Source organism: Punica granatum, chromosome 8, assembly GCF_007655135.1.
Source record: "Punica granatum isolate Tunisia-2019 chromosome 8, ASM765513v2, whole genome shotgun sequence".
Lineage (NCBI taxonomy): Eukaryota > Viridiplantae > Streptophyta > Magnoliopsida > Myrtales > Lythraceae > Punica > Punica granatum.
Window position 1 is genome coordinate 27,281,263 of NC_045134.1, and position 15,574 is coordinate 27,296,836.

Consider the following 15,574-nt stretch of genomic DNA (forward strand, 5'->3'; position numbering starts at 1 on the left):
AATAGAGTTTTTTTTTTGTCACTCTGATCGAGAGGGAAATTGCCGATCATGACTAGGTCGCATAAAACCAGTAAACGTGTATTCTTCCCAAAATTTATTTTTGCAACAATATATATATATATATATATATGTAAATGATGGCACTTGTCCAACTTTTATTGCTTCCTTCTTCTTTTTTTCAGCAGGAGGTTTAATTTTTCGGCATGCCTCTCGATATATAAAGATTCTATAGATTTCAATTAATCTAATTTTTATCGAATCCGTCCATTAAAAAATAAAATCTTTTCAATAAGGATTTTTTTTCTATTTATATTACTTGAAGATAACATTTACTTAAAGAAAATAAGATATGAACTATTTGAATCAACTCACGTCGGTAAGAAGATTGAACATTTATTATTTTATTGTAACCACCCTTTATTCTTTTTCCTTTATTTGTATCACTATTTTGGAGTTAAATAAGGTGAAAAAAGAGCAATAAAAAACTGAAAGAGAGAGAAAAAGGGAGTCGGTCTCAAGTAAAGAGCTCTCATGCCATAGAAGAGCATGGGAGTTCCTTAATCATGTCAACTTTTCTTCTTCTTCTTCTTCTTTTTTCCTTTTTTCCTCCTCAAACTTTCGATAGAAGGTTCCTTTTTCCTCGACTTCGGATCTAGAAATCAATACGCGCCAACAAGATCCAGACAAATATGTATGATGCCAAAAATCAACGGTAGCTCCTTATCGAGTTTTTTTTTTCCTGAAATGGTTTTAATGCAATAAAATAGTGAAAGAAAAAGATGAAAATTTTAAAATAGAAGAATTAAGAGGAGGAAAAGGGCGAAGAAGCTTCTTTGTGTTAGGTTCTGATTAGCTGAGTGGCTGGAAGAAACCATTTAGACACGTGTACCCAAATGGGACAACCTGTAAACCCACTGTCCGATCAAACCCCTTGTTCTATTTTAGTTATAAAAAATATATGCCGCTCTTACACAAAACAAATAAAACTTCATCGCTTTCACCTTCATTTGGATGATTTTTTCTTTTTTAAGACTAAAGAAAATGAATTCATTCGCCTTTTTCATTTCGTTTTATTTAGAATTTAAAATAAAAAACGGAAATCTATTTCTATATATATTATATGTATGGAATATGGGATATGTATAATCATTTCTCGAATTAACTTTTGTTAATTACTTCTTTTTTCTTTTACCAGCTCTGTTAATTGTTTCCAATAATAATAATAATAATAATAATTTATTAGTTGAAAGAATTCCAAAAATCTTTTTCTTAGAAAAACTCTCCCAATCCAAACTTTGAGGAAAGTGGATGCAGTGGAATACATAATGTATATTGACGTCGTTTGATAATTATATGTATATATATTGGAATATTTTAATTAATCGGGAAGGAATTTTTGTATTTATTTACTTATTAAGGAAATAATGTGAATGTAATATCTTTTCTCGAAAATATTAAATTATAAAATAAAATTGTAATATGTATGATATAATAATATTTACTAATTTGAGGTCAATAATGAAATAATTTATATGTGATGTTTCTCATTACGTTTTCCTAACTCATAGTGTAAAATTCTTCAAATTGTGTGATATATAACTACATATTCCGTATTCTGATTCCTCCACTTTTAGATTCCTCTCTCTTTACATGCAATTTTTCATTTTATTTTGGTGAGTAGTCACTTATTTTTACATAAAAATAGTTGAATAGTTTTAGTGTTTTCTCATATGTAATTATGTTTTTATTGTTTGAAAAATAATTCAGTGTTGGAAAAGTCAATTCTGGAGATAAACTAATTCTAACATATATAAGTTAAATTAGATAGTTGTTCTATTAGTATTGTTTCATTATAATTCTTTTGTAAATCGAACTTTTGTTAGATAATTAATTCGTATCAGGTTTTTGAATTCAAGGATAAATTGATAATCTACTCGATATTAATTATAATTATTTTTGTTTAGAATTATATTTTTCTGCTAATTTAAAAAGACAATTTTTTTAGAGACATATTAGAATATTATTAAAACTTTTAAGTTTTTTGCTTAATATGCGAGTCATCCGCTAGTTATTTATATTTCTTGAAATATTAAAATAATCTAATAGCTTATTTTTATTTACGTGTAATTCCCCCCTGCCCGGACGAATGAAGAAGGACAAAGAAAAAAAACGTAAGTTTATTTATTTTCTTTCTGATAGTCTGAATTTCTAATGGCCATGATCAGAAATGACAGAAAGAGAGAAAAACCTCCGCAAATAAATTGTTTAATTCAAAAAAAGGATCGATAAAATTAATCCGACAGGTCTCACTTGCTACCTCTCCCTCTCTCTTTCTCTCGCTCTGGTCTCCGACCAAGAAGCTCTTCCTCTTCATCTTCACTGGATTGGAACATTCATTCATCCATTCACCTGCAACTCCACAGTAGCTCTCAGAAGCAAAGAATGTTCCGTTCCTTCTCCAACTAGTTTATATAAATCCTTAAAAATCCCAGCTTTTTTGCCGTGTCTGCTGCTCAGATATTGGAGCTTAGAGCTGCGGACAGGGAGGGCGACAATGGGGGGAGTCACTTCATCAATGGCGGCGAAATTCGCCTTCTTCCCGCCAAACCCACCTTCCTACAAGCTAGTTATGGACCCCGCCACCGGGCTGCTGCTCCTCGATCCGTTCCCTCACCGGGAGAACGTCGACGTCCTCAGGCTCAAGACCAGGAGGGGCAACGAGATTGCCGCCGTCTACGTCCGGTACCCTATGGCCACGTCGACCCTTTTGTACTCTCACGGTAACGCCACCGACATCGGCCAGATGTATGAGCTCTTCATCGAGCTCAGCATCCACTTGAAAATTAACGTCATGGGGTGGGTAGCTTCTCTCTCTCTCTCTCTCTCTCCCCCCTCCCTCCCTCCCTCCTATCTCTCAGTTTGTCTCTTCATGTGAACTGAACTCATATGCAACGAAAGAAACAGAGTAGGGAGACGAATTGTGTCGCGAAGGACGGATTTTTCGTGGGAAGTCCACGAAAAATGTGTTCTTCTGTTATGGGACAATTGTCTTGTCTTTTGTCACTGATTGACCGGCTATGCTGAATCTCATAAACGCAGATGGAAGTTGCTTAGTTGGGCGCTTTTGATGTTTCGGAATTTAACGTAAAGTTGCGTCTTTGGTTGAAATTGAAGTGATTTATATGGCTATTGAGTTAGATGATATTTGTTGAGTATGGAACGCTGGCTTAACCGACGACGTCTTCCTTTTTGCAATTGCAATGGAAATGAATTTGCTTGTGGTTGGTACCTTTGTTCTTTCAATCAAAAGTTGGAGTACTCGTGGGATTAACTGAACTATGCTCTGCTGAATTCCGCAGTTCCATGATCTAGAAGAGTGATGATGACGAACTTTTTCTTTCGTTTATATTTGTTTGATGTTCTTATCACCACTATGGAGCTGGAACATCCAAGCTGCACTATGGAGCTGGAACATTTAAGCTGCCAGTGGGATGTTGGAGGAGGGTCTCCTTTCTCGGTCCTTTGTCATAGATTCACTAACTCCGAATTCTCTTTTTTCAGGTACGACTACTCTGGTTATGGTCGGTCATCGGGAAAGGTAATGAAATTTGGTCCTGTGAATTTGGTTCACAAAAAACCGCACTTCAAATCATCTCACTTACAATTGTTCCTGCAGCCCAGCGAGCATAACACTTACGCAGATATTCAAGCTGCATATAACTGTCTTTTAGAGAACTACGGTGCCAAGCAAGAAGACATCATTCTTTATGGCCAATCGGTTGGGAGTGGCCCCACTGTGGATCTTGCCACTCGTTTGCCACGTCTTAGAGCTGTTGTTCTTCACAGCCCAATTCTTTCTGGATTGAGGGTCATGTATCCTGTTAAGCGCACATACTGGTTCGATATCTATAAGGTAAATCTTTTCATCTTTTAAAGTTTTTATTCGAAGCTTATTATAAACTTTATTTATCTCATCATGGACCTGTTTTTTGCAGAACATTGACAAAATCCCAATGGTGAGGTGTCCTGTGCTGGTTATTCATGTAAGTCATCTTTAGTGCTCTAGGTGCTGAATTGGTTGGTCCAAGAACACTTGGTGAAAATGATCTAGTTTTCCATAACTGAGAAAAGAAAGGGAGAGCATAGTTCACTGCACATTTTGAACGGCATTTGTTGTGTAGTGCCGGCGATGTCTTCCTGGTTCTCTCTGTCTTTTGAATGAAAAAAAATGATATTGAAGTGAGAAAACAAATAAAGCCTATGTGAATGTAGAAAATCTACGCTGGAAAAGGTTTACCCCTTAATGGGCCGACCCGAATTGCCTGGATTGGTCGGGGATTAATTGGGCTTCTGGATACCAAGGTTCACACTGAAAAAAAAAAAAAAAGCCTCCCTTTCCTGTTTCCTGAGGTTTCATCTTCGTTTGTTTATCTTCAGCCAGCCGATCAGTCTAAATCCTATCTTTGACAACTGACAAGTAGCTAAAAATTGTGGAAATAAACGAAATTGATTGGGTGCAGTAATTTCATAATTCACGGAAGGATGCTAACCAAAAAAGTTTTGAAGTTGAAAGTTCTGCTCCATCTTTGTATCACTTGATTTATAATGTATGGAATTCCTCTGTTTCTGGTGTGTCTCTGTTTGTTCAACTTGAACTGGACTAACAGTGGACTTTCTTCTGAAATAGAAGAAAATGCTAGGATTTAGTAATTTAATGTTGAACAAAGTGTATTGACTGAATATATCTAAGATCCGACATTTTTATGAGATTTCTTCTTAACATTTGAAACCACTGTTTTACAATGCATTCAAACTCCTGTATGGTTGTTCAGGGAACCTCAGACGAAGTTGTGGATTTCTCACATGGGAAGCATCTCTGGGAACTGTGCCAAGAGAAATATGAACCTTTGTGGCTGAAAGGGGGGAACCACTGTAACTTGGAACGATTTCCGGAGTATATCAGGCATCTCAAAAAATTCATTCTCTCAGTTGAAAAGTCACCTTCTCGTCGGAGTAGTACCCGGAAAAGCATAGACCGGACAGAAAACTCGAGGAGGAGCTCAGATTGCTTTGAAGGCCCGAGGAAGAGCACAGACAGGAGAGAGAAGCCGAGGAAAAGCACTGACAGACCTGAGAACCTAAGGTTTCCAGACTACAGGTGTAGCAATATCGAGAAGCTGGAGAAACTAAAGATCCCGTTTGACCAGGTGGAGAGGTCTCGGAGAAGTGTGGAGTACCATGAGAAGCCGAGGAGAAGTATCGATCATCAGCTCGAGAAGGGGAGGAAAAGCGTCGATTGGTTGGACAGAATACGATAAACCAATGAAGAAGCAAACACCGTCAAAGTCAGTCATTATTTGGGGCGATTTAGTGGGAGAATAACAGATAACATGAGAACAAAGATAGATATGCCCATGTAAGGATTCTAAACTCTCTTTCTAGTTGTTAGTGGGGTCGTTCAACTGAAAACGGTTTCGTGGTCCTCGAACCTCTGCCTAAATGTTCCATTGTTGACAGTTTGCACAGAATATAAAATCATATTTGAGTCTGAACAGGTTATCAGTTTCAGTTTCTGTCTTCAGCAGGTTGTTCTGCATAATGGGTGCAGGTATTGATTAGTTGAGTCCTCAGTCGCCGCGGCCTCTTTGTTGAACTTAAACAGAAATCACCTATCCTCCCATCTGTAGGCTTTTTGTGGTAACGGTTTCGGTGCAAGGTGAAAATTGCACTGGTTTATATTATTATAGTCGGTTTTAACACGTCGTCTATCCTTGCTTTTTACTTGGGCAGTGGGTTTTCTGGACGTCCGATCAAACTGCCTGGAAAACTGGTAAAAGAGTGTGAAAGCATCCTTCAGGAGTTTGTTTCTATTGAAGGAAATCAGGTGATGAGCAAAAACCTTTTGGAAATGAGACTTGCAGGACAAGCATCTTTCGGTTTCAAGATGATTAAGGCACGCTATCCATCCAGAGGGCCTATTGGAATGTGGCCCTACACATTTCTTCCTTCTCCACTCCTAGAAAGTGAATGTTTGTTTGCAATGATAGTATAACACGTCCTTTGAAGAAAAGGCATGACCGAATCATGGACATCCGAAAAGCTTGCAATTCTCATTGGACCCCTACAAGCGTGCAATTGCGAATACTTGGGATTATCAGGCGTTATAACTTATATACGGCTCAGCAAGATCAGTTAGTTCTAGTTTTCATGGCAAAGACGTGATAGTACTATGGATATGTTCCATGTTCTGCGTCATAAGAGTTGTTTCCTTTATAACTGATTAACTGGTCGGTGCCCAATATATTACGCTATCCTAGTCCTACAAGCGAGACCGATGCTTTCTTTGCTTTGACTTTATCTAGTCAATGAGGTATGATTCCTTATCAGTCGTTTATCACTACTTTGTTGCCTACGAGGTGCAAATCATGATTCATTATTTGAACGCGATTCGATTCGTGGAGAAAGCAAAACCATTGAGATTCTTCACTTTGCCAGTGTAATTTCTTGGTTCCCATCTAGATCGGTTTCCCGTGATAATTATTATAAATGCGACGTCCCAGATCCCCTTACCTTGGATCCATACAAAAGCAGTTTAACAAGAAGACATTCGGTGATGTGTGCAAGCTTAAATCATCTGAAAATAATTGAGAGATGGATAAAAGAAAAGAACAAGGAAACATCATCAACGCAGCTCGTATACCACAAATTGATCATCTGTAATGCCCTAAGCGGAAAAGCTTGCGGCCCATCGGTTCACTAAGTTCATATGGAAAATTACTTGCAGGAGCAGAACCTCCTAAAAAGATGCCAAATTTGAGTTTTACACGAAACACCTTCCTTGGAAACGTTATGGAGTTTCGGTTACAAGGCCAGCTTAGCATTCCCCACTGCCAAGAAACCGTGTCTCATGGAACATGCTTTTGCTGCTCCTCCATCATTTGCTCGAACTCGAATTTGTGGAAACACAATACTGAGGGATGAGGACTATCTGCTGATCCAACTGACTATAACTTGATCTTTTATCAGATACGGAGAGAAATCATCTGGTATGACGAGAGAAATCGTGTCTCATGAGACATGTTTTGTTACTCTTCCATCACTGGCTCGAACTCAAGTTTATGACCCAAACCCAATTGACCATAAGTCGATCTGTATCTAATACGGGAGAATACCATGTGCTCGTTTGACAGGTTCAGATCTTTATGTAATACGGCACAATAAACCCTTTGTATGTTCAAATTATGCATCGTACAAATGACTGAAATCAATAGCCTGCTTAGGCCAAAAGTAGGCTATTGCTTGTGTTATCATAAACTCATTTTCCATTATTGTTCTGACTGTTGATGCCCATAAGGAACCTCATGTGAAAGTTGTTACTTCTTCACTTCCAATCTGATCCACATCCCTCTATATAATCCCTCCTTCCTTGAACCTTGATATCCCATCCCGAGAAGAAAGCAGAGAAGATGGAAGCGAAGAGAGTCATTCTCGTTGCACTGTCATTGGTTTTAGTCCTAGGAGTCGCTGAGAGCGTCGAGTTCCATGAGAAGGACTTGGCTTCTGAGGAGAGCCTGTGGAATCTCTACGAGCGATGGAGGAGCCACCACACCGTGTCCCGGGACCTAAGCGAAAAGCAGAGACGTTTCAACGTGTTCAAGCAGAATGTGATGCATGTCCACAGCGTGAACAAACAGGACAGGCCCTACAAGCTGAAGCTGAACAAGTTTGCTGACATGACCAATCATGAGTTCCGGAGTTGGTATGCAGGTTCTAAGGTTGATCACCACCGGATGTTCCATGGATCCCGCCAAGGATCGGGCAGGTTCATCTATGAGAATGTCACCGCTCTACCAACCTCCGTTGATTGGAGGGCCAAAGGGGCAGTCACCGGCGTCAAGGACCAAGGCCGATGCGGTGATTAAATACATGTTTTTCCTGTTTTTCCATGATATAGTTCCTTTCTGTTCCAAATATACCGGTCAAATGCATATATACTCGAAGTTTTAACCTTCCAAGTTGTCGATCTCATACAGGAAGTTGCTGGGCATTTTCAACGGTCGTAGCCGTGGAGGGAATCAATTACCTAAAGACGAACAAGCTTGTCTCACTTTCCGAGCAGCAGCTGATCGACTGTGACACCGCTCAGAATGAGGGATGCAATGGAGGGCTTATGGAATATGCGTTCGAGTACATCAAGCAGAACGGAGGAATAACTTCTGAGGCAAATTACCCTTACCAAGCTTCCGATGGAAAGTGTGACAAGGTACTCCATTCGACATATGCCGTATTCACTATATATGCCGATGCAAATTACCCTTACCAAGCGTCCTGTGATGTTGCCGAATTTTCAACAGAACTCTCCAGTTGTATCGATTGATGGACATGAAAATGTGCCAGTCAATGACGAGGATGCACTACTAAAGGCAGTCGCGAACCAACCGGTATCCGTAGCCATAGATGCGGGTGGAATGGACTTCCAGTTCTACTCCGAAGTAAGTCTGTCGATCTATATATGTGGTGAAATGTTATTGGTAGCGAATAAAAAAAAATTCATAGAACTCACCGATTCTTATGGCAGGGTGTGTTTACGGGAAGGTGCAGCACGTCACTGGACCACGGAGTGGCAGTTGTAGGATACGGGACGACGCTTGATGGAACGAAGTATTGGATAGTGAAGAACTCATGGGGGGCGGAATGGGGAGAGAAGGGCTACATAAGGATGGAGCGAGGAATCTCTGCCAAGGAAGGACTATGCGGGATCGCTATGGAGGCCTCGTATCCCGTCAAGAACTCCTCGACTAACCCCGAGGGAGCTCCCCCTTCTATCAAGGATGAGCTCTGAATTTGAATAGTGGCCTCAGCCCCCCTTGAAACTGATTCCAATTAATAACTTCTGTTGCAATGTGCCTGTATGGCATGTCTAGAGTCGAAGAGAACAAATAATATATCGGTCTCGTAGGTACCATATGTATTGATATGCATTTGCTAAGATATTGTCTTCATGATGCCAAATGACTCCGCATGTGTTCAGTTCAAGTTATTGCTGTGATTTCTCGCCATAAGCCACGTATTCCATTAGTTAATAGAACAAGACACGATTACAACATCGAGTCCGACTTCACTCGAAGACTCGCCACCCTAACTCAATAGGACATGCTCATAAAGACCGCCCCTGCTGCCTATCAAAATGGGAAATCCGAGCAGGGAAGCATGATTAGCAAATCTGAGATTGTCCAAAATCATGTTGGTGAAATGGTAAGTAGTATAGGCCTTCATATAAGGGCCAGCCATAACTTTGATATGGCTCTTTAAGTTTAGATCTGTCCATTAGGGAGATTCTTGGGCCGCGACTCCAGAGTATTCTGCTATCTCTGAGGCAGAGCAAGTTCATTCTGCGGTTTCAGTTGGGACCTTCGGTTTCATGGTCGTCTTCGTCGACAGAAAAGATTTGAATTTGGCGATCTGCATCTCTCTCTCCTTTTTTTTTTTTTTGCTAACCCGGGGTGTCGGGAGTTCGTCCGACTAATCCCGAGGCTCCGTGAACCCCTAGCAGGGCACAGAATGAGTAATCACGCCAAAAGCGCTCCGGTGATTTCAAGGGGTTTCGAACACGGGATCGGATGGATACTTAAGTTCTTTCTTACCACTAGACCAAACTCCTTGGTCTCTCTCGATTGCACGGCCATACATACCAATCCAAAATTTCAATTATCTGCATCGCATTTGAAGGTGGATCTGCTACGGGCTTAATACGTTTGGCCCCAGTAACCGGTCGTGCAGAAAAAGCATCATTCCCGCATACTGGGAAAAGGTCCGGGGGTCTATCCGATAGCAAAGACCGACAATCATATGTTTCACGGTACATACGACATCTCACTTTGTGATAGTACGAACCCTTTTTTTTCCTTTTTTTTTTTTGGTTAAGATGGCATGAAAGTCTAATAAAAGGAAATTTCTCCCAAGGTCCAACTATATAACAAAATATCTAGTTGTGGGTCCAGTCCAAGAAATAAAGGATGGAAGGACACACGATTCTTTTTTTACAGATACTTAAAAAGATAGACAGGAAAACTAATGTCGACCGGGCCAAAACGGACAATTCGATCTCATTTGGATAAATCTATGACACTACATTTGAGCCTCTATATCAAACCTGAGCTAATTACAAGCTAATCCTAACTTATGTGGACATGATCACAGTCTGAAGCTTCTGATCCCATGATCGCGGATGGTGTCTGTTGCATCATCCTCTGCTCTCTTCCTCTTGGACTGAGACAAGGAGGACATCACCTTTGCTGCCATCACTTTCTTCACTAACAGCTTCCATCTCGTATCTTCCCTCTTCTTCTTCTTCACTTGTTGCGATCTCAGTTTCGACTGTCTGCAAAATGGCAAAGAAGATCAGTTCAGCTTCCACCCAGATAGAATTTTGGACTCGCCATTCGAATATGTTATGTTAGGTGACAGATATCCTCATCTATATCCGCCTTTGCCTGGTTTTGTAGATTGCATGTACAAGGTCGGTGAAACTTTACATCAATGACACCGATGCATGCGCACGATTTAAATGCTGCAAATTACTGTTTGATCCAGGGAATGAGGCCAAATTTGACATCTATAAAGATGATGGTGCCTCGCTTACTTCCAACAAGGGCCGCCCCATGTTCCTACTAAGTTGTCTCTTTCAGTTACTGCATACCACTACTAGACGAATTTTCTTCCTTCTATTTTTGTCACATGAAAATTGCATTGGATAATCATAACAGCTGAATGAAGCTAAAATCTTGTCAATCACCCAGCCTAATCATAGTTTCCCATTAACAAGAAATATCCAGATGATGATATATTTTGTAACCATCCTACCAATGGTGAGTAATGTGTAAGCAGTTGGTCCAGATAAGATTTTTCTCTCACAAATGAACTATCACTATTAACAAGCCAATAGCATCGAAGTTACCTGCAGAGGGGGACCCGGCAAGAATCAGGCTTGTCACAGATCGATGAGTGCAGCCTCAGCAGCTGCCACATCCTTTTGCATCTCGAACAGCCTCCATTGACTCTGTCCTTACAGCCAGCGAAATGCCGAATCAAGAGCTGGAGGCCTCGACAAATAGCGAACTTTGTGCATGGCTCTTTCTTCATATTCATGGTGGTGATCTCCGTATCATGAGGACCAACAGTGGTGCATCCCTCTGTGAATATGTGCTCCAAACACTCCATTGCCTCGCTCAACTCTAAGTACAGCCTCTGTTCTTCTCTATACCTTCTTGTCGTCTTCTTCCTCTGTTGTTCATATCCAATTTTAATCATGTGAAAAATATATTACCCTTTTTTTTCCCTTTTTTATTTCAAAATTTTTAATCTCCCGTTTTATGATCACACGCCATAGAACACCCAAGCATTTGGCATACCAGATTTTGAAGGAACCTATAAGGGAGAATTTAGAATTTAAAAAGGCAGCTTGACCAATGATGCAGTTGACAATTAAAATTGCTGCACAATCTCACACCGTTTTCTCTTTTTCTTTTCCTATGTAATAGTAGTCTTCTTCATTGTCTAAGTTTCTAAGCTATCAAAGCAAAGGATCTCAACAAACATTTTTTATTCATTAACTCCAACATAACTTGCTAAAACAAATTTCAGTCTTGACCAACCATGTTCACATGTTTCTTTCACAGGGGCATGTACTCACAAAAAGATTTGAACCGAAAAATCTACTCCAAGTCCATTTTCTTATTTCACCTACTTATCTCTTGGAAATTTGGCGTTGATTGAGACATATTCTAAGGTAAGGTAACTGTACCAATTCTTTTTCATCAATGAACTGCAAGATCTCGAGCTCGAGCCATGGATCGTGATAGCTCATGAACTTCCACCCCTCGGTGTTCTCGACAGTCTTGATGTTGCCGTAGACCAGCTTCATGCACTTGAGGTAGAGATCAGGAGCGTCGCAGAGCCTTGCGAGTTGAAGAACATCCACCACGTTTTCGACCGTCAGCCTTTGACCCAATCCCTCTGTGCATCTCCGCTTCAATTGTGGGACTGAGTACACATGGGACAGAGCCAAGAGATGGATTCCAAACTTCTCCATTTGCTCATCCGAGCACCTACGGAAGGGTTCTTCTATTATCAGATACAGCCGATCTCGACTAATTTATGGTTTGTTTCAGCGTATGCATCACTCATAAGACATCTCAATCAACTTCTTTTAACATTAGAGATCAGTACAAGATTAAAACTTTCTGAAAGAAAAGCAATGCATTCGATTCTCCTAGAATGATGGAGTTCTTGAACATCATGACACTCATCAAAATTAAATTAAATTAAGGCCAACAAGAAAAGAATCAGACACACAGTTTGACAAGTAGACCTCGGAGACATCAGCAAGTGTGTCATCCAAGAAACAGAATTGACCAGATCTGAGGACTACATAATACAGTGACTCTACGTGCTGCACAAGGCAAGGGAAAATCCACCAAACCTGCGGGAGTAGAGGAATCCGATGAACGCAGCGACCGCCTCGCTTGGAACCCCGAGGATCGGTATGATCCGCTCGGAGCTCCGGTGCTTCCTCGGTTGGTCTATGATGTTCTCCAATACAGGCGAGACCAATGCCTTCAGACACAACAAGGAAAAGCAACAAATCATCAGAGAGAATTATTAAAGATCCGATCTTTAGCACCATTCCGACATCAGAAAGCTGGCGACATCAATCGCAGTCCGGCCCGTCCCTGTTGTTGAATGAAAATTCATTCAAGTGAGCTGAGATTCATTAGCTCACCAGGACACTGGAGTGAACCGGAATGCGCAACCCGCCGGAAGTACGGACGAGAAGATCTGGAGCCGGGAGCTCTCCGAGAAGTGAGTCGTCCGAGCAGGAGGAGCTTCCGTACAGGTCGCCGGAAAAGATGGTTGGCGAGGGGGCGATGGCTTTAGAGCAGCTGTCTTCCATATGGAAGGGGAAGGGGAGGGAGGAGCTCCGCTATGGTTGATGTGTTGAGCGTGCGACGCCATTGAGGATTGTTGTCCCTGACTTTATAGGCACGAACGGCACAACAACCTCAGACAGACAGAGAGAGAAGAAGAATCTTCATTGAAAAGCATTAATGTGGGACCGGACGTTGTCTCTCTCCTTTTGCCCTTGCCGGCGCGTCAATTCCACAGGCATGAGCTTTTCCATTCGGTTCCAAAATGTAATGTCATATTTACCCTCCACATATTAAGAAAATTACCAGCAGCTAGACGAAGTGAAGGGGCCTTGCACGGACAACGGACTAGAATTGTTGAATTATGGAAACAACAACAATTATATGTTGGAACATTTTTTTCCAATTCTTTATATTGTTGTCGTCGGATTTGTCTTATGAGAATAACTAAATCCGTATACTATATGTATGTATGTATGTATATATATATATATATATATGCTTATTGTCATTAAAATATCAGCTTAAATCATTCATACACAATACATTCATAAATTTTACTCAACGCTAATTATATCTCTATTCTCCACTTTTATTTTTTCTTACTCTGAAAGAATGTTCTTTCTTTTTTATTTTTATGGTTCCTATTTTTTTGGAAGATTATCGAATAACTATAGAGATTAGATTATTTTTCAAAAAGTTATGAGATAACTAGTGAAAGTAAAACATCTTTTACGGAAGTTAGTCGTCCGGAAGTTAAAAGTCCGCTACTTAAAGTCCACCGTTACATAGATACATCTTATAGCTTCCATCAATGAAAGTCTTTCCAACTTTCATAATTCATGTAGTTGCATGACTTTGATAAAATTTGTCATAATTCTATTGTTGGTGACGCGAAAGGTCACGTAATTAAAGGATGACTTCGTCTTATGTGGCATGTTCATGCTTTTCGTCTCAGTTTTTGTATATTGTAAATAGATTATCAAAATAATGCTTGTACTCCATTTTACGTTCGAAAAAATTATAGGGTATGTAAGAAATGTTCCTAAATTTATGGAGTTTCTAGAGAAGAATGTCAAGCCTAAGCCTAGCAAGCCTGTCAGTCCAATCATACATATTCGAGATCATGGTTGTGGGGTCCAAGATTGATAGTTGCTCGTGTCTGATAAAAGGTAATCACCTAGTCATTTTTTCCTATTTTCATTACCACATAAATTGTAAAGAAACATATGAGATAGAATTTTATTTTTATTCTTAAAATAAAATTAAAAGAAAACGTAGAGCAGATGAATGTAATATATATACATAAATGTATATGTTTTTCCTTGATAGTTTATGAACTTGCCTAAAGCCGTGATACTCATTCATTCAAATCGAGTCATTTTCTGAAAATACAGTATAAAAGTCGTTTAAAAGGAAGAAAAGGGGCAACAATAATTTGTGTCGCCGGTAGACATTGACTTTCTTTTTTACGCCAGACGGGAAGCAAGAGCGACGCGCGTGGGCGGCCGGCGGGATGCGCGTGGGGAAGACACCAACAGGAGTGTCCGTTTCTGACTGTATCCCATTTTTATATGTGTTTCCAACTTTACCCCTGCCATGCTGGAAATATTTTATCATAGACGGGTGATCTTTTTGAGCTGACGTGGAATGGATAAGCAAGCAGAGGCCTTGTCAGCATTTGGCCGAGAGGCCGGATTTTATCTAATTAAAACGCCCTTTGGACAACACAAAGAGCCCATTTTCAGCAATTCTTTTGCTGATTTATCACTTCTTATAATCGTGAAAAAGGTGAAAATTCTGATATTAAAATGGTTAGTGGGACAATTGAAAACTATAAAAGTGTTCAATGGACTTGACTTATGTGACATTATTCTTCTTACTCTTCATTTATGAAAAAAAAATTTAAATAGTTATTCTAAACAATAACATAATGAAAAAGAATCAATGTAATTTCTTATTGTACAAATTAATAGTCTACTACTCACGTACTAATAAGCCTATTTTATTCGTTTATTGCATTCCTATCAGTACTTTCTTACACAATGTACTGAAATAGGATTCCGAACAGTTCCTCATTATATTATAACCCGTTGAACTTTTAAAATTTTGCCCATCATCTACCTTTCATAAAGGAAAGTAGAGTTCTTAGGAACTCCCACAATTGTCCACGTTAGTTCAAGTGAATAGCAGTGGAAGTTTTATTTTATATTGTAAATAAATAATAAGAAATATAAAAATTTATATTCAAGGGATAAATATGGTGGGGGTGAAAAACCACTAGTTATATGTCTATATATTTCTATATATCTATATCTATCTATACTTATAAACTAAAAGAAAGTTCTAATAAAATTGAATAGACTTGACATTTGTCCATCAATTATTTGTTAGTTCACTTTTTCTTCAAAAGCTTTCACGTATTATTTTTCATCTTCTTAGAAGTCTTTTTAATTTTTCCAGACATATTTTTCATTTCAAAAGTTTCGAAACCTCTATTAATATGGAAAATGAACTTATTTAATATCTTACTCAACAAGTTATTATGGTTTTATACAAGCATTATCTACATTAATTTGAACTACTATAATTACTTATCAACTATCCATTTACTTGCGCTTTGTGCAAGATTATTATTTAGGAGTTGA

At 39.4% G+C, this 15,574-nt stretch overlaps 3 protein-coding genes across 5 annotated transcripts; 2 read left to right on the top strand and 1 right to left on the bottom strand.

Moving 5' to 3' along the window:
- The first annotated feature begins 2,277 nt into the window (after positions 1-2,277).
- On the top strand, positions 2,278-6,322 carry LOC116187757 (alpha/beta hydrolase domain-containing protein 17C-like). 3 transcript variants are annotated; one of them, XR_004152127.1, is made up of 6 exons: positions 2,401-2,856; positions 3,562-3,598; positions 3,677-3,913; positions 3,996-4,043; positions 4,833-5,416; positions 5,791-6,322. XR_004152127.1 is itself a non-coding variant. In XM_031516685.1 (5 exons), exons 1-5 carry the CDS (start codon positions 2,555-2,557, stop codon positions 5,316-5,318), a joined length of 1,110 nt encoding a protein of 369 aa, XP_031372545.1. In that variant the 5' UTR covers positions 2,278-2,554; the 3' UTR covers positions 5,319-5,548. The 3 variants fall into 3 exon arrangements, 1 of the variants encoding a protein (XP_031372545.1); XR_004152128.1 differs by lacking the exon at positions 5,791-6,322 and adding an exon at positions 5,609-5,783; XM_031516685.1 differs by lacking the exon at positions 5,791-6,322 and having other exon boundaries at positions 2,278-2,856; positions 4,833-5,548.
- Positions 6,323-7,416: 1,094 nt separating this feature from the next.
- LOC116187758 (vignain-like) lies at positions 7,417-9,036 on the top strand. The gene is made up of 4 exons (XM_031516686.1): positions 7,417-7,914; positions 8,034-8,263; positions 8,355-8,492; positions 8,579-9,036. The coding sequence occupies exons 1-4, from the start codon at positions 7,467-7,469 to the stop codon at positions 8,840-8,842; spliced, it is 1,080 nt and encodes a 359-aa protein (XP_031372546.1). The 5' UTR covers positions 7,417-7,466; the 3' UTR covers positions 8,843-9,036.
- Positions 9,037-9,937: 901 nt separating this feature from the next.
- LOC116187755 (BTB/POZ and TAZ domain-containing protein 1-like) lies at positions 9,938-13,019 on the bottom strand. The gene is made up of 5 exons (XM_031516684.1): positions 12,782-13,019; positions 12,482-12,615; positions 11,804-12,107; positions 10,958-11,283; positions 9,938-10,381 (listed from the first exon to the last, which is right to left on the bottom strand). Exons 1-5 carry the CDS (start codon positions 12,950-12,952, stop codon positions 10,195-10,197), a joined length of 1,122 nt encoding a protein of 373 aa, XP_031372544.1. The 5' UTR covers positions 12,953-13,019; the 3' UTR covers positions 9,938-10,194.
- Positions 13,020-15,574: the final 2,555 nt, after the last annotated feature.

Excerpts from the sequence above, each read along its gene's own strand:
- LOC116187758 (XM_031516686.1), top strand. The coding sequence starts at position 7,467 with ATGGAAGCGAAGAGAGTCATTCTCGTTGCACTGTCATTGGTTTTAGTC. Across the intron at positions 7,915-8,033 it reads CAAGGACCAAGGCCGATGCG|GAAGTTGCTGGGCATTTTCA; the intron begins GTGATTAAATAC and ends GATCTCATACAG. Across the intron at positions 8,493-8,578 it reads ACTTCCAGTTCTACTCCGAA|GGTGTGTTTACGGGAAGGTG; the intron begins GTAAGTCTGTCG and ends TTCTTATGGCAG.
- LOC116187757 (XM_031516685.1), top strand. The coding sequence starts at position 2,555 with ATGGGGGGAGTCACTTCATCAATGGCGGCGAAATTCGCCTTCTTCCCG. Across the intron at positions 3,599-3,676 it reads ATGGTCGGTCATCGGGAAAG|CCCAGCGAGCATAACACTTA; the intron begins GTAATGAAATTT and ends TTGTTCCTGCAG. Across the intron at positions 4,044-4,832 it reads GTCCTGTGCTGGTTATTCAT|GGAACCTCAGACGAAGTTGT; the intron begins GTAAGTCATCTT and ends ATGGTTGTTCAG.
- LOC116187755 (XM_031516684.1), bottom strand. The coding sequence starts at position 12,952 with ATGGAAGACAGCTGCTCTAAAGCCATCGCCCCCTCGCCAACCATCTTT. Across the intron at positions 12,108-12,481 it reads GGATTCCTCTACTCCCGCAG|GTGCTCGGATGAGCAAATGG; the intron begins GTTTGGTGGATT and ends ACCCTTCCGTAG. Across the intron at positions 11,284-11,803 it reads TCATTGATGAAAAAGAATTG|AGGAAGAAGACGACAAGAAG; the intron begins GTACAGTTACCT and ends TATGAACAACAG.